The sequence below is a fragment of the Hippopotamus amphibius genome, chromosome 1 (genome assembly GCF_030028045.1).
Source record: "Hippopotamus amphibius kiboko isolate mHipAmp2 chromosome 1, mHipAmp2.hap2, whole genome shotgun sequence".
Taxonomy (NCBI): Eukaryota; Metazoa; Chordata; class Mammalia; order Artiodactyla; family Hippopotamidae; genus Hippopotamus; species Hippopotamus amphibius.
Window position 1 is genome coordinate 81,870,986 of NC_080186.1, and position 27,779 is coordinate 81,898,764.

At 36.6% G+C, this 27,779-nt stretch overlaps 1 protein-coding gene across 1 annotated transcript; it reads left to right on the plus strand.

The window, feature by feature from the left end:
* Positions 1–3,106: 3,106 nt before the first annotated feature.
* Positions 3,107–21,252, plus strand: DR1 (down-regulator of transcription 1). The gene is made up of 3 exons (XM_057717742.1): positions 3,107–3,700; positions 11,864–12,027; positions 19,216–21,252. Exons 1-3 carry the CDS (start codon positions 3,481–3,483, stop codon positions 19,360–19,362), a joined length of 531 nt encoding a protein of 176 aa, XP_057573725.1. The 5' UTR covers positions 3,107–3,480; the 3' UTR covers positions 19,363–21,252.
* The last annotated feature ends 6,527 nt before the right edge of the window (positions 21,253–27,779 follow it).

Below are 27,779 nucleotides of genomic sequence, written 5' to 3' on the forward strand. Positions count from 1 at the left end.
TTATTTATTCCTGCAACATAATCTAGCCTATCCTGACTGCTCTACTGACTTCGGGGAAGTAATTTAGCTTTACCAAGTTTCACTTTCCTTATATGTAAAATAGAGGTTAAAACGATATCTATCAAATAAGGTTGCTTTGAGGATTAAATGAGATAATACAGGTAAAAGTACTTGGGAAAAATACAGGTAAAGGTACTTAGCATATTGCTAAGCATAAAAGAAGTACATAAATGTTATTTAAAAATTTTGAATTATCACCAGCTGGCAATTGGTGTGTCAGTAATAACACATGAGCATAATGGAGAGTATTGGTTGCATTTTCAAATAACTTCAAATTACAAATGGTATAAGACTATTGTCAGTAATTTTAGTTGAAAACCTGGGCATCTATAAATTAACACGTTTTAAGATTACTGTAGAGTTAGACTAACTCATCATAAGAAACAGCTTTTCTTCTTTTCATATTGGGAATTTTGGGATACCATGAAAAAGTTTCATATATATGCTTTCTCTCTAAAATCTTTAAAGCTTATTAAAGAGATGTTATCCTTGTTTTCAAAAGCCTAATTATAATAGGGATATATTGTTCTATAAATAATCATTTAAATTTGGGATCCAGCTTAGCGTATTTCATGATGTATCACCCTACTATTTGCATTTAATTAAATTTTCTCTCAGCTATATTATGTATGGCTTATTAGTGGTTGAAGACTGCCCACACCTGTAAAGATGACAATCATAAACACATCTACATAATAATTCATAAGCTTAAAAGTGCTCATTTGCACAGTCTCATTTGACTGTGAATCTTCTGAATTATATAGCATTTCCATTTCTAGTTGAAGAAGAGGAAACTTGGAGAGTGGCCTGTCTCAAGTAACGAAAAATTGGGACTGGAACGTAGGTTTCTTTACTACACATTCCTTGCTTATGCTACTACAGAACCCTGTAGTAATAAAATATTACTGGTATGACAACACGTATGCTCTACTGGTTTATGTATCATAACCCTATAAGCCTATGCAGCATAAAATTATATGGAAAAGCAAAACTATCATTATTACTTTTTTTTCAGGAACAGTAAGAGTTGGGTCAGTGACTGTAATAATCTGGGGGACATTTTTTGCTAGCTAGCTTTTTCGGACTGACAAAGCTGGTAAGGCCAGGATAAATTGAGACACTAGAACTCCTTATTTTTTCACCTTTATTGGAATATAATTGCTTTACAAGGTTGTGTTCCTTTCTGCTGTACAACGAAGTGAAACAGCTATATGTATACATATACCCCCATATCCCCTCCTTGAGCCTCACTCCCACCATCGCTATTCCACCCCTCTAGGTCCTCACAAAGTGTCACAAAGCATGGAGCTGATCTCCCTGTGATTGGCAGTAGCTTCCCACTAGCTATCTATTTTACATTTGGTAATAGACTATAACTCTTTCAATTAACAGTAAACTGACTTACAAAAACACTTTAAGTAGAGAGCCAACATCTGAGCCAAATGTTTCACATTCCTATTTTGAAGAAAATTTTTAAAATAGTCTTATCAAAGAAATTTTGTTTTGACTAAACTTAGTAACACTGAAAAACAAGTGTCTACACTTCAGATATTAAAGAACCTGCAAGTGTACTGGAGAAAATGCTAAATGGAAAAAAAAAAGTGTAACTAAGCAAGGTCTCCTCAAGGTGCCACATCTAGGATCTTACACCAAAATAAAAAGCTTTAAGAACACATTTCAAACAAGCCAATGTAAGAACAACGTATTCGACTAAAGTGCCCAAACTGATTTAAACGGTATCACATTTACTTTTTAAAAACTGCAACACCCTGCCATTTATAACACAGCCTCTTCTTCAAAATGACAGTATGGCAAACTTAGTTTTTAAAAATAAGGCAATTTTTGCTAAGAACTTGACACACGTTTGCTTCCCTAGAAAGAAGCAAAAATCAGAGTTGCTTAAGATACTCTAACCCACTTTTTTTTTCCGATTCATTAGAAGCCAACGTGCAATACACCATGAAAAATGTCTACGTTGGAAGCTTGTAATTTGGCTCTTTGTACACAACTTCTTTCCACTACTCTGGATCTTATTTCTAGTTTCCAGCTTAGCTATTAGTATTGGCTGGGAGAGCAAGTCACTTCTCTGAATGTTTCATTTCCCATAAAACCTGAAAATGGGTGGAGGACCACAGAGAGATTTGACCCGAATAAAGTCTGTTAGATATCATCAAAAGCTTTCTCCCCCGGACGATGCAGACACAGGCACACGGGGTTCTGTTTTTCCCATATCCCATTCCCGAGGCTAGGCCTCGTTCCTCTTCCTTGCAATCTCAATTCGGGCTTCTTGAGGATAGAAAAGAGAGTTCTTTTAACGAAATCCAGCGCTCCTTTGTCTCCAAACGTGGCTAGGAAAGTGTTCCGAGGCCTCACCAGGCTGAGAGAAGGCAGAGGCGGCGATCCACCCTCGCCGGTCCACCCACCCACCGCATCCCGAGTCTGGCGCCGAAGCCCTGGCGCGTGCCTGGGGCTCTCCAGTACCGGGAGGCGCCCGCGCGCGCGCGCCCGGCCACTGTCCCTGCGAAGGGGCGGGATCCCCGGGCGCGTGCCGGGACGGCAGCAGGCGGAAGCTGCTGGCGGAGGGGTCGGGCGGTTCCCGCCGGCGCGGGTGGGGGAAGGGCGGCAGCCACCCCCGGAAGTCGGTCTGGAAGGGAGCGGGGCGGGGGGAGGCGGGGAACATGTGGGGGCGAGGCTTCCGGTAGCGCAAAGGGTATCGGGAGAGGCTTCCAGCACACCTTCTTCTCTGGCCTCTGGAGGGACCACCGTTACCGCGGCTTCGGCTTCCACGATCTGCGTTCGGGCTAAACGGTCACAGCGGCCGCCACTGGCGCTCCCCTTGTGCCTGGTTCTGTCCGTATTTATTCCCAGGAGGCCGCCCCCGTTCCGGCAGCGGCCGCGGCCGACATGTTGTGAGGCGGCGGCGCGGGTGTCTGAAGGATGGTTTGGCCGAGGCGGCGGCAGCGACTGCTGGCGGCGGCGGCAGCGGGGGCTCCGGCTCTGTAGAGCCCAGCCCGGTGGGTGTCCGCGCTGTACCGCGGCCAGACCAGTGCCCCCGGCGCCGTTGGGGAACGGTTAAGCGACAGCGCACGCCCCTCAGAGGAGACACGAAGGGGGTTCTGCAGCGCTCAGATTTCCGGACCACCTTGCCTTCCCCTCTGCTAGCTGAGCAGTGCTGTCCCCAGAATCCTCGACCCTCCCCCACCCCCCGCATTTGCTCCCAACCTCGCCCTAAATCTTTCACACACACGGGTGTCCCCCGCCCTCTCGAGCCACCCTCCGCCCCTTAATTTTCTGCATCCTCTTCTCAGAGCGCCCCCCCGGATCGCTCTCCGAGGGCGGCCTTTTGAAAAATCTTCGTGGAGTAGTGGACCAGAGCTGGGGAGTTTTCAAAAGTCGGGGCGCGCGCGAGAGGAAGGTACGATGGCTTCCTCGTCTGGCAACGACGATGATCTCACTATACCCAGAGCTGCTATCAATAAGATGATCAAAGAGACACTCCCCAATGTCCGGGTGGCCAACGATGCCCGGGAGCTGGTGGTGAACTGCTGCACTGAATTCATTCATCTTATATCTTCTGAAGCCAATGAGATTTGCAACAAATCGGAAAAGAAGACCATCTCGCCAGAGCACGTCATACAAGGTAAGTGCTATGTGTGGGATTTTGTTTCAGAGAGGGGCCGGGGACAACCTGCTAGTCGCGTGACCCGTTCGTGTCAAAGCCTTCAGTCCTGTCCCATGGTTAGTACTATTAACTGAAAAAGCCACGCGGACAGGGAGGCAGACGGTGCCCTAAAATCCCTGTGTAGTAAGTACTCTTGTGGTCCCTTTCAAACAGCGAATGCAGATAAGGATTGCAAACGATTTGGTCAGCTAACATCCCCCCCAAATAAAGCAGTAGTAGCGGTCTCAGTTTATAGCCAGGTAAGCCCAAGCAACAAGAATTTTTCCTGCCAGAACTGGAACCTAGACGTGACAACTGAGAAAGTGCCTGCCCTAAAGTGGAACCTCGATCATGACCACTGAGGGAGGAACCCAGAAGTTCTGCCTTGGAGAATTAGAATTCAGACAGGAAGTTGAAGCATGAGTGAAGAGGGCACCCCTTCCCTACCCGACCTTTTCACCAGTGTAGAGGAAAAGATGAATTTTCAGAACACTAGTAAAAACATTCTTAACGTGAATGTTCAGCGTTGTAAAGTTTATTAGTGTTGAATAGAGTATGTTTTCTGCTTTAAAAATGATTTCATGGTCCTATCGTTCATCAGCAAGTTGCCAAAGCACTCTCTATTCTGTAAGAAAAGGGGCAGTGTTCTTTAATCTTCCTTCCCTTCCTTCCTTCCTTTCTTTTTTCTGTAGCTTGCTTTGTTCCATAGAGATAGATTTTTAAAACTTGGGTTGAAAGATTGTGAGAGAGTTTTTTTCGTGGAACATTTCCCTGTTGTTTCCTGCTGTCATCCCCATGTAAATGTATACATTTAAGCTTTTCTTAAACAGCACTTCTGAAAGTTTAACAGTTTCTTCTCTCTTATATTGGAAAGGATTTAGTTCAGTTAATAGGGATTTGGGGGACTATATTCTGATGGTTTGTTTCAGGGATGGGGAGACATTTATTAGTCATAATGTTTTGGGCAGCACTTTCTGTGACTTGTACATATACTCTTATGGAAAAGGTTGCATTTAATTTGAGGTATAATTTGGCTTTTATAATAACCCAATTAAAATTCTAATAATTTCTTGATTGCTTTTGAAGTCAGAAAAAAAAGTCATGGTTAATTTAATTTTGGTAGGCAGGAGGTTGTCTACCATTTTATTTTTATAATTTAACTTCTTAAAAGGTGACTTTCCTGTTATTCTGAGGTAGATAACACATCTGCTTATATTCACCATATGCAGTATTTTACGGTCAATATTGACAAAAGGATTAAATGATTGATTTTTGATCCTTAATGATGTGTGGGAGGTAGATTTAAAATATACTCTGCCATTTCCATTTTAGTATATAAGGAGAAAAAAGTCCCTAGGAAAAAGTATATTTGACTTTAAAGCTAGTATTTTCTTCTACTTGTTTAGTGTACTCAGGCAAGTAAAATGAAGGCCAAGTTGTCTATTTTTCCTCTGTTTTTATTTTTACATTGCATGTGCAGTTGTTGTCACAAGTCTTTCACAAGATTATCCAACACAAATAGCTGTAATTTCCTTTTACAACTCATAAAAGAGAAAAAGGATCTTTTATCAACATTTCCTTTCTAATGAAAATTGCAAAAGATTTCAAAAGGATCTGGCTAAACATTTGTTTACACCACAGAAGTGGGGATCATTCCAAAAACCTAATAACACATTACAGTCTGTCTTCTTGGGTAGAGTTTATTCTTTTCTAAGATATATTTAGATTTCTGATTGACATGATGGAAGAAAAGTGCAGCTGTAGTGAGCAGTATGCTAAATAGCTCAACTTTGAAATATGCTAAATTCAGTTTAACGTATGAGTCAGAAAGTTCCAGTGAAAGCATTTTCCTTGTGTACTGAGGATAATTAATTAAAAAAAAATGTATTAACCTGTTACAGTCTTATAAATTTACCTTTTTTTTTCTTTTAACATTGCCTTTGTTAAGTGGATAGGACCTACATTTAACCCAAAATTCTCCCCAGTTAGGGGACTAGATTTTATATATTTATAATCTCATATTGAGCTCATATTGCTTAATCATTTAAAGAAATTTTTGTCTTGAGTGATTAAACTTTTTTAAAAGAAATCCTTATGATGTGTATTTTTTTTTTTTTTTTTTTTTTGGTGTTTAAAGGGTGTTTTTATAGGCTAACTCTGGAAAGCTGGGTATGACATTTTTTATGCTGTTCTGTCAGTGTTGATTATTTGGGAACATAAGATATATCCAAGTGGAATAATGTATGTTTCAAAGTGGTTTGATTCTCACATGTCGAAGTTTGGATTTCTTTGGTAATAACTTTAATGAACTAGACTTTGCTTCAGGTCATTTCACTTGTTCACTTGTCACTTTGCTTTACCTTGTCAGAGGAAATTAAGCATTTGAGTTATGCAAGCTAAAGTTGAAATAATTTTATTGCCAGTAAATCTAAAATTATGTACCCTAGTTAAAACTTTTAAAAAAATTATTTAAATATTTTACTTATTTTGAGTTTAAGAACATGGACTTTGCATTGAAGTTCACATACACACAAATAGAGGGAGTTCTAAGCTTAAAAGGTTTTCCTTTTATTTCGTTGCTGGGTTTCTGTGAACACATATCCTTAAATGAGTTCTAACATGTTCTGTTGCATTATGGAAAGAATTGACATTGAGAGTTGAGGGCTGCAAGTTCTTTACTGGAAAGTCTTTGGCCTTAGGCAAATCAGTTAATTAAGGTTTCCTCGTTTATGTATAAATAATACTTAATGATTTCAGGTATAATTAGCAATTATTGAGAATCAGTCAGGATTGAGAAACTTACATGAAGTATGCTACAATAAGTAATTATTTTAAAGCTTGATAGTGATACTGATGAAAATATAAAGCAGAAAGTCTATTATGTTTAACCTTACATCCTGATGTCATTTGTAAAGCCAAAGTTAAATAAGAATATTTTAGGTGACATTATTTTATTGCTGCATTTTAAATCTCTTGCTACATTTTTTTCTCATATTTTTGAGGATAGTAACTGAAAGTAGTGAAAGTTTGTAAAAGTCTCTGAGGATTCACTTCTTCAGCACTTGTATTGCTCAAAGCTATCTTTGTTGAAGGGCTTTAAAAATTTTTTTTGAATCCCTCTCACGTTGGTACTTTGGTAAAATGCAATAAAAATGGATCACTAGAAAAACAAAATGAAAATTTTTGGCATTCAGTAGAAATAAAATTACTCTGTCAAATGGCTATGAAATTTCTTTTTTTTTCTAGCTTTTTGAAATACAATTGATGTATAATATTGTGTAAGTTTAAGGTTTACAACATAATGATTTGATGTGTGTGTGTATCATGAAATAATTACAATAAAATTAGTTAACATAGCCATCGCTTCACAGAATTACAGTTTTGCTGTGAACGTTCTTAAGATGCTTACTTTGAATTTCCGTATTTAACTCATTGCAGACCATTATAGGCAGTTCTGGCACAAGTCCATGGACCACACTTTGAGTGTCTTTGCTCTAAAGCTTAAGCCACACAGTCTCTTTTGGAAAGTGGACGTGAAGTAGTTTGAAATCAGAGGATCTGAGTGATTGCAGAGAAGTTGTAGTAATAATGAGGATGATATTGTATTGCCTAAATAACCATCCATACTGATATTTTTTTCTGAAGGGTCACATGTAATTTGCACTGCCCAGTTTATCACATGATAAGATGCTTTTCAAGTTAGGATTTTACTGTTTTCTATAAAATTAGTGTGTCTTTTGTTTTTGTCTTCCTTCCGCCACCCAACAGTTACTTTTGAATACTACTGTGTACTTGGCACTGTGCTAGATACTGCTAAGGATATAAAAATGAATGATATTTGATTCTTGCTGTTATCCATCTCTCTTTGTTGTCCCAGATTCCCAGGAGTGGTGATACCATAGAGGACATGATTCTTAAGGGTCTTTGTCTGGCCAGTAAGCCACAAAGTCTCTTTGGCCTACATCCTCTTAATGTGTTTGAGTGAACTACATCACCTCCCTCCCCTAACATACAAACAAGAGAAAATAGAGAATGTTATTTTTTATATTTTGGGTTTTTTTTAATGAAAAGCATGCATTATGAATTTGAAGTATAAAGTAATTCACACAAATTCATGTTTTAACAAAACTTTTGAGGAGGATGTAATTTTTTGTAAAATACAAGATACGCCTGTATTAAAATTGTTGAGTGGACATGTTTACCTTTTTTTTTTTTTAAAGCAGTTGTCTTGTTAATATCTGTCTTTCAAATTGAAAAAAACACTCAAATGTGTTTTGTTTGTTTTTTTCCCCTAACATGCCCTGTGCTTTTCTGGGTACAGTTTTAAGATAAATGGTGGAGGGTAGCAGACAGACTTATGAGAAACAAGCGATATGTGTTTTATCCACAAATTTACAATATATATATATTATTATTTATTTTATTTTATTATGTTTTGGCGTTTACTTTGAGATCCTTAGAGCCAGGGCCATCAATGGTCCATAAAATCCCTTTATACAAATTAGAAAAAGACACTTCTTCTGTGTACTAATTTTGTATCCTGCAACTTTACTAAGTTAATTGATTAGCTCTTGTAGTTTTCTTGGTAGCATCTTTAGGATTTTCTATGGATGGTATCATGTCATCTGCAAACAGTGACAGTTTTACTTCTTTTCCAATTTGGATTCCTTTTATTTCTTTTTCTTCTCTGATTGCCATGGCTAGGACTTCCAAAACTATGTTGAATAATAGTGGTGAGAGTGGACACCCTTGTCTTCTTCCTCATCTTAGAGGAGATGCTTTCAGTTTTTCACCATTGAGAATGATGTCTGCTGTGGGTTTGCCACATATGGCCTTTATTATGTTGAGGTAGGTTCCCTCTCTGCCCACTTTCTGGAGAGTTTTTATCATAAATGGGTGTTGAGGCACTCCTTCCTTAAAAACCTTTACTACCATCTGCCAGAAAAAGTGCCATAATAAGCATACGAATCTCTGATGTTTACAGTACGAATGGCTCAGATATCGTGCTGTTGTGCACTGAACAACCTGCACAACTCTTAACTGATGGCCCTGCTTAGGAGCCATGTGCCTTATCCTTTAAGATTCTCCTTTATGTAAAATGGAGGTATTACTACTACATGATAACAGATGAGGTAAAATATCCCTATTTAGAAAATGCTATATCTAGTTACTCATATCTGTTAGCCAAAATGTGTTTAAAATTAGGTTTAAAGTCAGTGCAGTTTTGAAATTAAATTTATGACTGCTCCTGTTGAACCATTCTGTTGAGAGTACAGTGTTTGTACTCAGTGTTGAGAGTATAGCTCTTTTAATAATATTAAATATTAACCTTGAATTTACTTGCAGTTTTTTTTTTGAAAGCAGTGTTCTCAATCTTAGATGTTTTTAAAGGTGAGTTTTTTGGTTTTTTTTAATTTTTAACCCAAGCCCTTCATGGTTTAAAGTAGATTGAAATTTTTAATGTCTAGTCTAGTAACTCATGACATTTTGAAGAGTTGTCTCTCCATTGTATTGATTTGTTAGTTTTGTAAACTTAATATACTTGTTCAGCTTGATTTTAATGGTGTGATAATGCATAGGTGTACATTTATTTAGGTCCTGTACACTTATTAGAGTACTCTTAAATGTTAGAGAAAAAGTAAAGATGAATAAAAAGATAAAAATACACAGGTGAAGTAAAATATGATAAAAAATTTTTTAAAAAAAAGATAAAAATAAAGATGAATAATACATCCAAGTTAGTTAAGGGACTCTTACGTGTTAAATGCCTTAGATTAATTACTTGTTGATTCCTACAGTCCTTAAAGCAATAAAAATATAGTAGTGAATACTTTATTTTGCTCCTTCTGTGGGCCAGCCTCTATTCTTAGCTCTGTGTTTATATTAATTCGCTTATTCTTCACAGCAACCTGATCTCATGAAATGTAGGTACTGTTATTCTTGTTTTAGAGGAACAGAAGTAAAGGAACTTATCTTGAATCACACAGCTAATATGAGGCAGAGCTGGGTTAACCACTATAGTGCTTCTTGTTGTAGAAAGGTACTATGAAATAGATGCTATTCTCATTTTAGAGATGGAAAATTGAAGCTTAGAGGTATTAAGCAACATATCCAAGGCTATACAAATACAGTGACAACCAAGTTTCAAATTCTGAGTCTATCTGATTTCAAAAGGGGGAGATTACTTCTGTGTAGGAGGATCAGGCAAGCTTAATTTGAAAATATAATTTAATCTGGGCCTTGAATGAATTACTCTCAGATGAATGTGGGAAACTGGTGCCTGTTGGGAAACACTGAGTGGTCAGGTTTAGCAAAGTATGTAGGGATTTAATGGTGGAAATAAAGCTGGAAAGTGAGGCTAGATCCTGGAGGATCTTGTTGTAGGGCTAAGGAAATAAGACTTTTCTTTAGAATGTGGCAGGACACCGTAAGTCATTTACTGATTTCTTTTGGTATTATCTCTAGCCTGTATTATTGAAAATGCACTATTATGCTTGTGACTTTAAAAAAGAGAAAAGGTAAAAAAGATAAAACAAAAACTTTGGCTTTTAGCATTGACACTTAAAAAATAATGTCTTGTCAATTCAAGTAAAAAATTCAGGCTGCCTAATTTTCACTTAATTTCCTACTATACCCCAAGCTCCTTGAGGCCAGGAATTAGGTGGTGGTGAAGTTGGTAAACAGAACTCAGAATAATGTCTTATTGAAATTTTGGGAGGACAAGGGGATGGTCTGTAAGTTAACTTAATTAAAATTCCAAGTAATAGCAGTCTGCTTTTTGGCATCACATTATTTTTAAAGACAGTTGATGAAACAGCTTAATATATGAAATAATTAAAGTTGTAGATCTTCAAAATGCCTTAACAACCACAGTTTACATGGGAATGTAGCTTTTAAAGGTATATTTGGTGTTTTCCCTGAAGAGCAAATCCCTAAGTTAGAATTTAGAATTTAGGGCAGTTTTTTTTTTTTGGCCATACCATGCGGCATGCAGGATCCTAGTTCCCAGACCAGGGATCGAACCCGTGCCCCCTGCATTGGGAGCTGAGTCTTAACCACTGCACCACCAGGGAAGTCCAGAATTTAGGGCATCTTTACTGAGGGAGTCTGGCTCATCATAATTGTTGAAAGACTGTAAGAACTGATGAACTGATTTATTTACTGTGTTTTTCACTACCTGTATTTCATCATTGGCTCAGAAAGCAAAATATGATTTGGGGGCATTAGTCAACATATAGAAAACTATATAATTTTAAATACTGTGAGCCAAAAAGGAAATTTTATGCTTTGTTTTTCTGGATTACAGAAGGCATTATTTTCTTATAAATTTTTCTTTCTAAATGTGAAAAAATAAAGGGAGAGAATTTTTTGTTAAAGTTTCTTCTATCCTTATAGTCTTCCTTTATTCCAGTTTTTCTGCCACGTCACTTTAAATATTTGTATAGTGTTTCCTGTTAAGTTTTATTTTCAAGGGAAACTGGCTGAATATAAATGCTGAATTTCGTAAGTTATTTCCACCATTATTTCTTAAACTCGGCAGTTTGAGCGTGTTTGCTAAAAATGTTTGTTAAAAATGTGTTTCCTGTTGGTATATTAGACAAAAAAAGAACTTATCTATTCTTTCATCCTATCTTACTGAAAGTTAGAGCATGTGTTACCAGCCTACTTTTTCTAAGCCAAATGGCACAAAATATGTTTTACTAACAAATATATTCCAAATATTTGCTTTTTTTTTGTATTCTTTGAGAAAATGACTGACTTAATGATTAGATTTACTATGAGTGGTATAGGAAAAATGTTTTCTTACTAAAACCACATGTTCTTACATTGGACTTTATTTTCCTCACAGGAAATGCTTTGGTTTTTAAAAAATTAGAAAGAAAGGGAAACGTGAAGGCCAGTGCCTTGAAATCTTCCTTAAGTTTTAACTGATTTGCAATCTAATATTAAGAAAGTTGATAAAATATTTTGTCTTAGCCATACTGATGATTGTTGTGCAGCTATAAAGTAAGTAAAATTATTAGAAAACAACAACCTTCCCCTCCACCCCTGGCCAAACCCTCACAAAATTTAATGTTCTATAGGTGAGGGAAAAGATGTGTTTTATCACACTTTCATGTTTTCATATTTTTATTTCCCCAGCACTAGACAGTTTAGGCTTTGGCTCTTATATCAGTGAAGTAAAAGAAGTCTTACAAGAATGCAAGACAGTAGCGTTAAAAAGAAGAAAGGCCAATTCTCGTTTGGAAAACCTTGGCATTCCTGAAGAAGAGTTATTGAGACAGCAACAGGAATTATTTGCAAAAGTAAGTAACATGTTTTAAATCATTTTCATCTGAATCCAACACTTTTTGCTAACCAAAATCATTCTGGTTTCTAAAAGCATTTACTAAGTCAACATATGTACCCAAAGAATTTCTTTCTGTGGCTGATCATTTGATCATACTCTGATGTTAGGTCTGGCCAGTTTGACTCTATTTGGCCAGTTATTTACTTTATATAAAAAGCAAATATTTGCAGCAACCTGTTTTCTGAGGAGAACAGCTCCAAATAACTACTGAGATTTTACTTTGATGTTTTTTTCAGGCTGAATGACAGTTTAAAACCATGAAAAGTTTACCTAAACATTCTCAAGATTTAAAATGATGGACTGGTGAGAAAATACTGCATCAAATTTTTAGCTGAATAGCATATAAGAAAAATCTGATCAACATCTACTTTGTAGTTAAATTAGGTCTTTAATAACCTTTAAAACATTCTACTCTTAAAAAAACTTTGGAGGGCCAGTGGAACAGAGAAAGGGAGAAAACTTTCCTCCTTTCTTGCTTGTCACAGTTCTAATGCCCAGTCTGTGAAGGGTTAGAAACGAGTACTAATACCCACCCCCTCTATTTTTTTCAAAAAGGAAGGGACCACAGGGAGCTGGGATTGAGTGGAGTTTGTGGCTAGCCTCTCAGAATTTCCCCAGCGTTACCTCTGTACCATCTTCTGGGCCTGCCTTGGCCCATCCTCAGAATCCTGGGTACCTTCTTCATTCCCTTGGTGGCAAAATAGAAGCCAGCTCTGTAATGCATTTTGGAGTCATCCTCTGTGGAAGGTCATATTTTCCAAAGATGACTGCTATAGTATCTCTCACCCATCGTATCCTCCCCATGGTTCACTGTGCCTTGGTGTTATAGCAGAGGCATTAAAGGCTGGCAGCATTTATTACCTAATAAAAATACCTAGGGATGAGGATTAGGGGATGCAGAAGCCCACCTGCACAGCTTCCACGTGGAGTGAATAGACACCGCAATCAATATGCACATATACTCCATGCTGATGGCAAAGACCAATAAAATTGTCCATCAGTCCTTTCCACTCCCAAGCGTGGGATGCACTGGGTGTTGCCCAGAGTACCCACAAGCATGTAGGGCAAGAACAAGAGGAAGAAGTTGAGAGAGAAAAATTGGCCTTCCTTTCTTTTCTACCAGGTTCCTTGAAGCTGGGGAGAAGACAGTTACAGCGTACAGTGATTCTTTTTTTTTTTTGGCTGCGTTTGGTCTTTGTTGCTACACGCCGGCTTTCTCTACTTGTGGCACGTGGGAGCTACTCTTCGTTGTGGTACGCGGGCTTCTCATTGTGATGGCTTTTGTTGTGGAGCACAAGCTCTAGGTGCGTGGGCTTCAGTAGTTGCAGTGCGTGGGCTCAGTAGTTGTGGTTTGCAGGCTCTAGAGCACAGGCTCAGTAGTTGTGGTGCACAGGCTTAGTTGCTCCATGGCATGTGGAATCTTCCTGGACCGGGGATCAAACCCATGTCCCCTGCATTGGCAGGCGGATTGTTAACCACTGTGCTACCAGGGAAATCCCTACAGTGATTCTTGAATGTGACTGAATATTTACTCCACATAAGACTGAGAGCTTAATAACCTGATTATTAAGAATGCAAATCACTGTTCAAGGCTAAATTTATCAGCAGGGGCTGAGAGAACCTTAATGGTATTTTTACTTCTCTTCTCTGTACCTCTTCCCTACCTACCCTGCAAAGGTAGGGGCAAAGAATTATGAACTTGAAAATTTTTGATAACAGCTTAAAAAATAATCCATTCCATTTTTGGATACTACTAAAATGCTCAGATTGCTCAAGCAAACTGTCTGTATATAAATACTTTTTTGAAATGTAGCATTTGACTCACTTTTCAGTGGGACGATCTTGGAAGTTAGACCTAAATCGTTGGGTCAGAGGTGGTTCTGTGGCAAAAAGGATGTAAAATATGGAGTGTTTCAGTTCCACAGAGATAATTATTTCATCATGGGAATAGAGCTGTGTGGTCATTTATAAATATCTGTCCTTGCCATTAGTCTGTAAGCTCCCTGAGGGCAGGACCCATTATTAATTGTTATCTCTAGCACTGACCTAACTTGGTAACTAGTACAGGGGGAATAGTCAATGAATTGTTGAATGGATGACTGAATTGAGTTGATGAATCAAGGAAGCACAGAACTTTAGGGGTGGAAGAGACTTTCGAAATCATTTCTTTCAACCTTGATCTTCCAAATTATAATTCTGAGGTTTGAGGAGGTTAAAGAACCTATTCATCATTATTTAAATAAAAAAAAAAAGTGGGGAGAAGATGATGCTATTTTTCCCTAATAGTTCTTGCTTCTCATTTGAAATTGAAAGACAGGTTTGATTTGAATAGAAAAGGTGAGAATTGCTACCACTTAACTGTAATTACCATTAGAATTGGGAAATACCATTTTAGGTCATCTCTTCCAGATTAGTACCATAACTGATCTCTTTGTAGTCATAACAACCAGTTTGGTTTATATTAAAAAGCATTTGAATTTTAAGTGTTATTAAGCACTAGACACCAGATACCATTTAAATTAGTAAGGAAGAGAAAAGCTTACCAACATTTATTGAGTTCTAACCATGTGTTAATCATGTTGCCAAGTAATTTACCAGTATTAATTTCATTTAATCCTCACAACAATTTATGAATAGGTGCTAAAAAGTCCAATTTATAAATAGGACTTTGAGGCAGGGTATGAGTACATGCAAGCAATGTTATAATCCATATGAATATGAGGTACCAAAGGAGTGATAAATTTTTTAAAAAGCTAATGGCTTGTTGTTTATTGAGTCTTTACTATTGCATATCATCTACAGGGTGCCAAAGTAAATATTTGATAAAAGGAAGATGTTCTGCTGAATACTTTATATATTTTGCAGAGTTTTTAATGGATAACAAATTTTACTGTACCCATTTACACATTAAGAAACAGAGTCAGAGATGGAGAAGCTTGCATGAAATCATTTGCTCTACAGATATTTATTAAAGTCTTCCCTATTTACCAGATATAGTGCTAGGTGGTAGGCTTATCATAGTATAAAAAAGAGACATGGTTTCTATCATTATGAAGCTTAGTTTACTGGGAAAGATTGACTTAAACAAATGAAATGCGTAAGTATCTTCTGACTCCAGAACCTGTGCTCTTTCTACCATACTGTGCTAATGCTCTAGCCACCATTTTGTTTGCTTAAATTTATTTTGCAACTTTCAAGTGGAATGAACATGTTATTGTTTCTAGGGCAAAAAGATGAATGAAAGAAGTTATTGACTGCCTGCCAAATCTGTCTTTACCTCTCTACCTTTGTCATCTGTTTGGTTTTTTTTCCCCCTTATCTCCCTTCTTTCTTGCCCTGACCTATGGGTGAAAATACCTTAGTATTTCTTTGCTGTTGTGAGAAAAATCAGCAGAGAAGTAGAATTATAGCAGCCACTTAGTACTTTCCCTAGAGCACAAAGTACTTTAGTCTTAAATATAAAAGGAACTGATAAATTATTATAACATCTTTTTCAAAACTTTCATTTCACTTAATCATTTAGACTTTATTTTACATACTAACACAATAGCATCCTCATTTGAAGCTGTCTTTCACTGCTAGCAGCAAATATTTGAAAAGGAGGTACCACTAATATGAGGTTAAAGATAACTGTAAATTATAAATGAGTTATTTTTGTATATGGAAGTGGGAATCTTAAAACATAATGAATATCTGCAGAAGAGTGAATTAGGAAGTATATGCCTACTTACTTCTCTTTCACTCTTCCATTTTAGAAGGAAAATACTTGGGATGGATTGGGTAAGAAGCAAGAGGGGAAAAAAGAAATTAGAACAAATACCACTGAAATTTTCAATTTGTGGAAATGAATACAAATAATATTTACCAATCAACATTGATTTTAAAAGCACCAGAATGCTTTTATGTTCAGAGAGAAAAGTATGGGTGCTGATATGGGGTGATGGACCTAAAAGTCAGTTAAATTTTAAGTGTAACTGGTACATGTCTTTGCAAATCATTGAGTAAACTACAAGATAAAGCAACTTTGCAATAAAACCTGTGTAGAGACTTGAAATTATTTCAATTATTTTTTCTGTGCCACAAAATTGGACCTATTTATAGTCGATTAGGCCACAGAATAGGTATTCTTAAGTTGATTAAATTGATATATTTGGTTTGCCTTACGATTTTCAAGTATTTTCTGTGCAGTATTCTTAGTCTGTTTTGAACTCTGGGTATTCCTGCGGTAAAAGTAAGTATGCCTGTGTGTTATGGAAATATTTTCCATATTTCTTTATAAAAATGGGTAGTAGTAATTACTAGAGTACCTGGTCTTTAATTTCTGAAACAAACAAAAAACGTTTTTGTCTTGTAGGGGAGGTATAATATGGTACATTAACAACTGTAACATGAGGTTGACTACTCTCATGAGGAAGATAAAAAGAGATCCCCAAGTACAGAGACATCACATTAGATTTTAGTGGTGTAGGAGTGTGCCACTTACTGAACGATTATCTCAGCATGAAACCCTGCTTTGAGACTGGGCCCAGTACTCTGCAATCACGTTTCCGCCTCTCTGACTTCTGTTAGACTCTGCTGCCAGTAGGGGGCTCTAGAGGGAGATTACACGGTTGGGTGGAAGAAGGCACTTGTTCCGTTCTTTTACTTTCAGTTGGCTTCAAGTTCGTTTGAGCAACACAGTGATGGTTCACCCTGGCTGCATCAGTTTTTTCCTGTAGCAGGAACTGAACCTGGTTTGTAGTTTCTCTAACACTTACAGAAGCAGCCTGAACATGCATCCCCTTCCTCAGGTAGTAGTACAGCCAATCCATGCCCCTTCTTTAGAAGTCTGAGTTTCAGTTCCATGGGTTGCTCCTCTAAGCTTCTAAGTTTTAAAAATCCCAGCCTCTTCCCTTGTTCCCCCCAGTTTTAGGGTTGGTGGCTGCTTCCTGTAGTTGCCACCCGCATAACTTAGTGTTCATTTCTTGCCGTTTTAGTTACCTAGTACTTTATACTTGGTTAATAATCTTTTACATTACATTCTTTCTGCTTCCCTAACTAGTGTGACTTCTATCTCCTGATTAGACCCTGAATGATACTGGAAGGAATCAGGAACAAACTTAATGGAGAAAGTAGTATTTCAGTTTGACTTAAAGAAAGAGTGGAATTTCAGTAGGTGAAAATGAGGAGATGTCAAATAGAATGACTATCATCAGCATGAGTAAAGGTAGCAAAAATGGAAGGGTATGATGTGTGTTTGGGCAACATTTTATGTTCTAGGGGTTTTTTGGTTTGTTTTTTGGAGCACAAGATAAATGTTTGGAAAGAAGATTAGAGAAATACATTGGGGCAGACAGTAATCTGGAGGGTCTTGAACTCTAGGCTGAGAAATTTGGACTAAATTGGTAACAATTAAATGATTTTTTTTTTTTAGCGTAGTAATTCTCCCCTAGGAATGTTTGGATAATAAATTCACAACAGATTATTAAGAAAAGTTAGGAATGTACACAGTAAAATCTTAATCTTTTAAAAAAATTATTTATTTTTTTGGCTGTGTTGGGTTTCATGGCTGCATGTGGGCTTTCTCTAGTTGTGGAGAGCAGGGCTATTCTTCATTGCCGTGCTCAGGCTCCTCATTGTGGTGACTTCTTTTGTTGTGGAGCACAGGCTCTAGGTGCGTGGGCTCAGTAGTTGTGGCACATGGGCTCAGTAGTTGTGGCACATGGGCTTGGTTGCTCCACGGCACGTGGTATCTTCCCAGACCAAGGATTTAACCCCGTTCCTTGCATTAGCATGTGGATTCTTAACCACTGTGCCACCAAGGAAGTCTGGTAAAATCTTAAAGTTATGCTAAGCATCATTGTTTTTCCACAAAACATTCATTCATTCAGAAATTAGTGGGGGCCTATATGTTGGGAATGCAACAATAAATATGGAAACGTTTTCTATTCTCAAGTCTAGTGGAGAAAAAAGATGTATACTTAGGTAATTAGAGAACAAAATGGATAGATATGGGAATGCATAGAGAATTATAGAATGTGAAATAGAGCCGAAAATGTGATCTAGGAGGATCAAGAAAAACTGATATGTCTTTTAAATGATGACTAGCAATTGGCCATTCTTAAAGGAGGGTATGAGCCAGGCTTAAAGATTAATTCTGAGGAAAGGCAGAAATGGAGAAACAACATTGTTTTGGTAAACTCTAATGGGAAATTATGTGATCTTTTCAAAAACAGATTCATTTTTTCTCTTCTTGGTGTGGTTTTTCTGCTGATGGGTGAAATTAAATTGGGAAGGAGCCTTAACTTAGCTCATGCAACAGGGCATGTAATACATATGTATGCATCTTGGTTTCTCCAATCCTGTGGTGGTTTTTATAGAGGATATTTCAAATGAATGGATTTTAACTATTCCACTTAAATTCAGTACTGGATAAGTATATTTTCACTAGTGTGTATGTGGGAAGGGTATGTTCTATGCCTGTGTGTGTGTACGTACCTGTGTATTTATAGAGAGGAGGAGAGGGACAGAGGCAGAGAGAGATGTATCTGTAGGGTAGGGAACTGAGATGGAAACTTAAAACAAATATCAAGGTAGCTGTTGCATTCATGTACAGTACTTTTCCTTAACAGGGGTATTGTGCTAGCAAACTTTTAAATCACAGAAATAATTTTTAGATTGCAAGTGTTTACATCAAAATTATAAGTTGAGAGGACAGAAGAATCAAGTAAAACAAAAGAGAGAAACACAGGGAAAAGGAACCAAAGAGAGAATATTGTGATTTTTCTTTAAACTTTTTTAGGTTCTTCAGTTGAACTATTATGTAGCATAAAAGGAAACTTTTTTTGAAAACTTTTATGGAAACTTTTGGAAACTCTCCTTAAGAGAGTTTCCAATCTCTAATTGGAATCTCTAATTAGTAATCTCTAATAATATTTTCTTATAGAGTTCATGTTGTTCTGATGTACAACAACTATATAGTAGTTGGAAAATATCTAAATCATATTTTCTTATAGAGTTCATGTTGTTCTGATGTACAACAACTATACAGTAGTTGGAAAACATCCAAATTTGAAAATGACTGCGATTGGCTTAATATACAAAGTGTGCATGTTGTAGGTTTTTTAAAAAATTATTATTTTTTTTTAATGTTTTTTGTGTTTAGGCTAGACAGCAACAAGCAGAATTGGCCCAACAGGAATGGCTTCAAATGCAGCAAGCTGCCCAACAAGCACAGCTTGCTGCTGCTTCAGCAAGTGCATCCAACCAGGCAGGATCTTCTCAGGATGAAGAAGATGATGATGATATCTGAAATTCACCAGCTGAGTTTCTATTTCCTCTATAAATGTTTTTCCCTGCACAAGAAAACAGTGAAAGAAATGCTTATCTGTAATTTTGTATGCATCTTGGTGGACTTGCCATTGGTATTCTAGAGATATCTGCTGTTAAGTTTCATCTATTGTGTGCTATTCGTGTAAAAACTGTCTCTTTGAACTATTGAAAATTTAAGGTTCAGTATAATATCAATTTTGAATTTTTAATGGTGTTTATGAAATTTTAGATAGCAGTGAGTCCTTTATTTGATCAATAAACAGTGTTACAGAAAACTTCGAGTTTATAAAAATACAGTGAAATTTATACAGAAGCTCTAAACCTGCATTTGCATTTCCTCTGCCCTTTTAACTAAACTAAAAATTGGGAATTTTAAATTATTGGGGGGGAGGTGTTGTGTGATGCAGTAGACATTAGATCAGGTTGGTGAAAAAAACAGTTCAGTTATGTAGTATCTGGATTTTTTGTCTTTTAAAATGAGTATATATATAGGCAATAAATATATATGCTCAGGTAAATATACTTGTTTAAAAAATCTCAAAACAAGACATTCAAAAACTAGGAAGAATATGTTCAATAGTAATTGTAAAATTTGGTAGGTTATGTTTTTGTTCTTGATTTTGTTTTTGTTTTATGTAGAGGTAAAGACTAAAGTTTTATTATGGCATAATTCATCTTGAGCTATACTATTACATTTGAAAGACTGCCCAGTTTTGAGGACTGTCATGATTCTTAGTATTTCACTCCAATAATTGTTAATAGTATTACTTGCTTGGTCCATCCGTGTTTATTGGAACTTGTGAAACAGTTGCTTAGGTTCCGTTGGTTTAACTAAGGTTCATGAATATTCAAGCCTTTGCTGGAGGAAAGAAGTGAAAGTTAATGAGCATGCTTGCTATAAGAGGGATTTTTTTTGTAATTTAACTTGTAGTTATAGTTTACTTATTGTTTGTTTTTAGCATTACTTTTACAATTTCTTGACTAGATGGCCTAGAGTGTCCAATGCTTCCTTTTGGAATGGCATCATTGTCTCCATCATAATTGAGCTTTAAAAAATGATTGGTTTTGTTTTGTTTAAGAAAGTGTCATAATCGATCAGTCCTATATGAAATATAGTTTCAACCTGCTCATTAAAGGGAAAAGCTTTAATTTGGTTCTAATAAATAAAGTGTGGTAGTGATTTTTATAGGAATCTGGTGTGTTGAACAACTGGCCTATTGTTGGAATTTGAAAACAGACTGGAAAAGCCACTTAAGATAGTATGAAGTAATCTAAATTCCTATGTCAGTTGCCAAATCATTTAAATTTGTATATTCACCAGGTCTAAAGATAGATTGTGGCTGCCAGGATTCCAATTTTAATTAAAGAGCTAAATAAGTAAAGTTTACAAGTATTAGATTTCTTAATGATATTTTGCAGTTTTAGAAAAAGTGACATATTGTCATACATTTATTAAATACACTTCTTCCATGCCACAAATATATGAATCTTGCTGAATGTTTTGAGTTGAAGTTGATATTGTATCCATGAAGTGCGTTTGGACAAGATAGAAGGGACTGTTTTTTTAAAAGTTTAAGTACCAAAGGTAGTCTAGTCTAAGAAATTATAAGTTAATAAGTGTTGGCTTTTCTAACTTGTACTGTAACATCCTTATACTTTCTCTTTTAAGTATATCTGTTTCTTAAGTAAACAACTTAGATATTTTTCCATCCTTTTTTTTTCCTTTTTGATGCAGAGTTCAGGTTAATTAATATTTTACTGCATCTGATAATAATGTATTATATGTTTGAATCCTAGTGACTTTTCATTTTGACATTCTTGTGATTTTCATATGCTGTATTCTTCAAGCAATAAAATCTGATGTGTTTTATAAATTGTTTTTATATTTAATGATCTATATAGATTAATGGCATAAGATTTCTGTTGTTACCATTTTTACTAGTTTCAAGAATCTTAGGCCCAAAAGACATTTTGACCATTTGGTATATGGTACTTGACTTTCTCCTTTGTTTACTGTTATTTCAGAAAAGGTGGTTTTACTCGTATTTTTGTAATTTACAGTCCTAGGGTGCAGGCATAACAGAATCTAATTAAGCAGTGTTTTACTTTTAGCTTATTTTTTAGCAGTTAACTATTATATTCTGTTTGTTGTTAACTATTTTAAAAATCTTCTCGAGAAACAAAATCTTTAGGGTTCTTGAGAAATAACATTATTGCTTAGTATTTCCCCCACCTCCTTGAATATATGTCTTTTTCAGCAGACTGTCAGATTGATAGGTGTTGAAAAGGCATCAATTTTTAAAGTTATGTATACTATACATATAGAAGAGTACATAAATAAGGGTTTTCACAAATTAAATGTATGCGTTTTGCTAGCCCTCAGATCAAGAAACAGAGTGTTATGAACATCCCAGAAGCCCTCCTTTTGCCCCGTCTCAACACTATCTTCTTCTTCCTTCCCAGAATTAACTTCTATTTTGACTTCTAAAATCAGTTTTGCCTGTCTTTTATGTAAATGCAGTCATACATAATATCATCTTTTTTTGCTCATCATTATATTTGTGAGTATATTTCCTGATGCCACTGTAACAAAGTATCACAGACTTAGTGATTTAAAACAACACAGGTGTATCTCTTGCAGTCCTGAAGATCAGAAGTCCAAAGTCAGTTTCATTAAGCCAAAGACAAGATTGGTTCCTGAATCTGGAAATTGTGAGTGGAGGATCTGTTTCCTTGTCTGTTTTTCAGTTTCCAGTGTCTGCCTATAAGCCTTGGCTTGTGGGTTCTTCTTCCATGTTTCAGAGCTTCTGCTTTTATCATCACATTATGTTCTCTTCTTTTATAGTCAAATATTCCTCTGCATCTACATTTAGGGCCCACCTGGATAATCCAGGATAATCCCCCATCAAGATCCTTAATTTAATTGCATCCACAAGGTCTCTTTTGCCATATAAGGTAACATTTACAGGTTCCAGGGCTTCAATCCTGGTTATCTTAGGAGGCTGTTGCTCAACCTACCAGAGCAAGATTCATTCATATTGTTGTATGTATTTGTAGTTCATTCATTCTCATTGCTGAATAGTATTTCATTAATTTATCTATTTTTATTATATACAGAATTTATCCATTCTACCATTGATGGGCATTTGCATAGTTTCTAGTGCTGGGCTATTATGAATAATGCTGTGGAAAACATTCTTTTACATGTCTTTTGGTGAGTGTGTATATATATATATATATATATATATATATGCATTTCTGTTGAATATATACCTGGGAGTGGAATTATTGGGTCATGGGTTGTGCCTATATTCGGTGTTTAGTATGTAGTCAGCTTTCCAAAGTGTTTGTAAGAAGACACCCTTTTAATGTGTACTATAATAATGAATTACTATAATGGTCTAGTGGCCTGAGAATGTTAATGAGTTTCTTGAAATTCCTAAATTACATCAAATGAGTTATACTTGCTACAGCAGGTCTGTTATTTAGTATGATACAAGAGGAAAATAAAAGCAAAAGTATTTGTTCTTGTTATTGACACAGTAGTATTGTGCATTCATTAGATTATTGCTCCTCAGAAGAAATGCAAATTTTAGGTAATCATAAACAGTATGTTGTTTAAAAACTATGTTGAAGGGCTTCCCTGGCGGTCCAGTGGTTAAGACTCTGCACTCAGTGCAGGGGCCGAGGGTTCAATCCCTGGTCAGGGAACTAACATACCACATGCCATGTGGTGCAGCCAAAAAAAATAAAATATAAATAAATAAATAAATAAATAAAATAAAAAGAGCATGTTGTAGAAAATCCATGATTTAAATTTTTAATTGAATTAAACAGTTTTTTGTTATACCTTTATTTGGTTACGCAGATATTTTCTCTTATCCAAATGGCCACTGGGAAGAATTGTCCAATAGGCACTACCTTCCCCTGGCTTCACTTGGATTCTTTTTCCTTTTTCTCTCTCCCTAACACCTTGTCCCCCTCTATTTTTCATCTTGCCCCATGGCATAGAGTATCATGGGTAGGATTGGCCAAGGTGAAGAGAATGGCAGCGTAAATAGCCTCCCCTCACCTACCCCCCACTTGTCATAAAAGTGTCTCCACTGATACTTGTCCTGTTTCCTCAAAATAAAAGACCTACCCTTAGCATATGTGCTTAGGTTTGTTTTTTTCCTATAAAGGATGTAAATGAAAACAGAAAGTAGGGAATCAAAGAGGTGAATTTTAATTTATCAGTTTCCACCAGAAATCAAGCAACTTAGTAAAACCTTAAAACAGGATCTTAGAACAGGATTCTCAACCCAGCATTATATAGGCATTTTGGGCCAGGCTGTTTGCCCTGTGTCTTGTGGGAAGTTTAGCAGCATCGCTGGCCTATGCCTACTGGATGCCAGTAGCAACCACTACCCCCTGCCCCATTGTAACCACCTAAAAATGTCTCCAGACATTTCCAAATGTCATCTCAAGTTGCAAAATCACCCCTGTTGAGAACCACTGCCTTAGAACATCCAGGGTTTTACTTTTAGGATAGCGTACTAGAGGGGAAAGACTGAAACTGGACCTCTGTTGGAAGCAAAACATGATGTTCATAGAAAAAGACAAAAGCAGGGTGATTTGGAGAGAATAGACCCAGGATTAAAATGTATTTCCAGAAAAGTCAAATCTTAAAGGTGGCTCTTAACTTCACATCTGTTGATCCCTTCACGCCCTAGGATCCTAAGTCCAGTTCTTAGAAATTTACCTCCTTGCTGTTTTTCACTCAGAGATCCTGGACACACCCAGTTTGAGATAGATCAGGTATACTGTCTCATTACTATATATATCTTTTAAGTCATGATTTTTTAAAAAATATTTTTATTGTGGTTAAATATACATATAAAATTTACCATTTTAATCATTTTTAAGTGTTTAGTTCAGTGGTATTAAGTACATTGTTATTGTTGTACAACCATCACCAGTATTTCCAGAACTTTTTCATCATCCCAGACTGAAACACTGCACCAACTAAACAATAACTACCCATTCTTCCTTCCACCCAGCCACTGGTAAGTATTCTGTTTTCTCTAAGTACCGCACAAACATGGGGTCGTACAGTGTTTGTCCTTTTGAGTCTGGCTTATTTCACTTAGCATAATGCTTTCAAAGTTCATCCATGTATCAAAACTTCATCCCTTGTTAAGGCTGAATAATATTCCATTGCATGTATATGCTATATTTTGTTTATCTATTGATCTGTCTGTGAATGAGTTGCTTCCACCTTTTGGCTACTATGAATAATGCTGCTATGAACATGGTTACAAATCTGTTTGGTCCCAAACAAGCATGTTTTTTTCAGTGGACTGAATGTATTGAGAAGTAAAAGGAAAGCAATATAATATGAATGCACATATAAAGACAATTTATAACATGATAGGGACCTCCCTGGCGGTCCAGTGGTTAATACTTCGCCTTCCAGTGAAGGGGGTGCGGGTTAGATCTCTGGTCGGGGAGCTAAGATCCCACGTGCCTGGTGGCCCAAAAAAGCAAAGCATAAAACAGAAGCAATAATGTAACAAATTCAATAAAGACTTTAAAAATGGTCTGCATCAAAAAAATCTTAAAAAAAACTTTACGTGATAAATGTGGCATGAACAAAGGGGACCAACACTTTTGTATTAGATCTTTACATATGTTATTTCATTTTCTTATCACCTCTGTAAAGGTAGGTAACGATAGTCCAGAGTGGTAAACTGGTAACACAGCTATACCATTAAATATAGTAGACATCCAAGATGCAATATTTTATTTCTGAAATTTCTTATCTTATGCATAATGTTGTGAGTGTGGAAAATAATACAGCCCATGGTTATTTCCTTTCAATTTCATTTTATCTAGTGTGTTTCTTGCTTTTGTTATACTTTTATATGAATAGCACTTGTTTGTCACTGATAGGGAATTAGTAGTGGAGCTAGAAGATTTGTCAGAAACAATTTTAGTGTGATTGAGAGGTTTTTATTGAGGATTGACAGTGGAGGGAGAGAATCAGAAAGGATATATCTCATAATGGAAGAAGAAACTGCTTGCCGTTCAGACAGCTAAGGTTCCTCTGGCTCCTAGGGGAAAATATGGCGAACTCAAAATTGTCTGGTTATCCAGTTATCTTCTAATAGTTTCTTGCCTTTTTTGTGCCTATAAAAATACCATTAACTTCATATTTATGTCATTAATAAATTTCTAGGGTGTGTAGTAAGGTGTAGTAATATACAGTATAGTTAAGATAAAAAGAGACAACAATGGTATTTTCTTGAGAAGCATTTGTTTCATGCATTACATAGGATAGGGTATGTTTTACAAGCCTAGTAGTGTTAGGTTTATATGTGCAGTTGAATCATACATATAATTGTAGTCCCTACAATTTGATCTGTTTTTTTTTTTTAAACCTACATTTTCTTTTTTTTTTTAAAGAAGACTCTATTCTTTTTTTTTAATGTATTCATTTATTTTATTTATTTATTGGCTGCATTGGGTTTTCGTTGCTGCACACAGGCTTTCTCTAGTTGCTGCGAACGGGGGCTACTGTTCATTGTGGTGCACGAGCTCCTCATTGTAGTGGCTTCTCGTTGCAGAGCACGGGCTCTAGGCACATGGGCTTCAATAGTTGCAGTACACGGGCTCGATAGTTGTGGCTCACAGGCTCTAGAGCACAGGCTCAACAGTTGTGGTGCACAGGCTTAGTTGCTCCGCGGCATGTGGGATCTTCCCAGAGCAGGGCTCGAACCCATGTCCCCTGCATTGGCAGGCGGATTCTTAACCACTGCACCACCTAGGAAGTCCTTGATCTGTTTTTATTATAAAATTTTATAAGTAAGGAAACTAAGGTTAAAAGAAATTAAGTAATACAGTAACATCTAGCAAGTGAAGGCATCAGAATTTGAACCCCAATCTAAGTAGTTCTGAGGATTATGTTTCTTCAACTAAGTCATTCTGCTTTCCCCACAAAAGTATTCTGGGAATCTTTATACTTTTATTTGAAGGTTATTTTAAAAATTATAAATCTGCCTGAAGATAGCAAATTGTGTGCTATTGCAAGAAAATTGTAGAGCTTACTGGTAATATTTTTAGCATCATTTTTCTGCACACTGTTGTCCAAATGATTCACTCAGTGTTATGCAGAATATGAAGTATTGTTACAGAAGCTATTTAATAAAGTTCATTTATGGTATATGCTTTATATAGGACTTTTCTTTTGATCAAAATACTTGGAAGCCTAAAGGAAAATGTGACCCGGCATCAGGTTTCTACAATTTCATCTTATCTAAATGTTACAGAATTTTGTATTTTTTTGGAGTAAGCTCTCAAAAAACAAGTCCAGATTAAAATTTTTCATTGCAAGTCCCCTATTCATATCCCAATAACAAGCTTACTATTATACAAATAGGAAACAAGATCTAGCAGCTGTGGCCCGTTATTTAGAATTTTAAAATTAAGGATTGTGTTCTTAATGGTACTAAGTCAACAGCTGTTAATATATGAGGAAGCGCTTGGAGAAAGTGCTGCCTCCACCTTCAATGTAGTATTTATTTTTTTCTTTCGATCTTTATTGGCATATAATAGCTTCACCCTGTTGTGCCAGTTTCCACTGTACGACAAAGTGAATCAGCTGTATTTATACATATATCCCCATATCCCCTCCCTCTTGAGCCTCCTTCCCACCCTCCCTATCCCACCCCTCTAGGTCATCACCAATCATCGAGTTTATCTCCCTGTGTTATGCAGTTGCTTCCCACTAGCTATCTTACATGTGGTAATGTATAAATGTCAGTGCTACTCTTTCACTTTGTCCCAGCTTCCCCCCCCACCCTGCCACAATGTCCTCAAGTCTGTTCTCTACATCTGCATCTTTATTCTTACGCTGCCACTGGGTTCATCAGAACCATTTTTTTAAATTCCATATCTGGGTGTTAGCATATGGTATTTGTTTTTTCTCTTTCTGACTTACTTCGTTCTGTATGACAGACTCTAGATTCATCCACTTCACTACAAATAATTTCACTCCTTTTTATGGCTGAGTAAATTTCCATTGTATATATGTGCCACATCTTTATCCATTCATCTGAGAATGGACATTTATGTTGCTTCCATGTCCTGGCTATTGTAAATAATGCTGCAATGAACATTGTGGTACATATATCTTTTTAAATTATGGTTTTCTCTGGGTGTATGCCCAGTAGTGGGATTGCTGGGTCATATGGTAGTTCTATTTTTAGTTTTTTGAGGAACCTCCATACTGTTTTCCATAGTGGCTGTATCGCTTTACATTCCCACCAACCGTGCAGGAGGGTTCCCTTTTCTCCACAGCCTTTCCAGCATTTATTGTTCCTAGATTTTTTGATTATGGCCAGTGTGACTGGTGTGAGG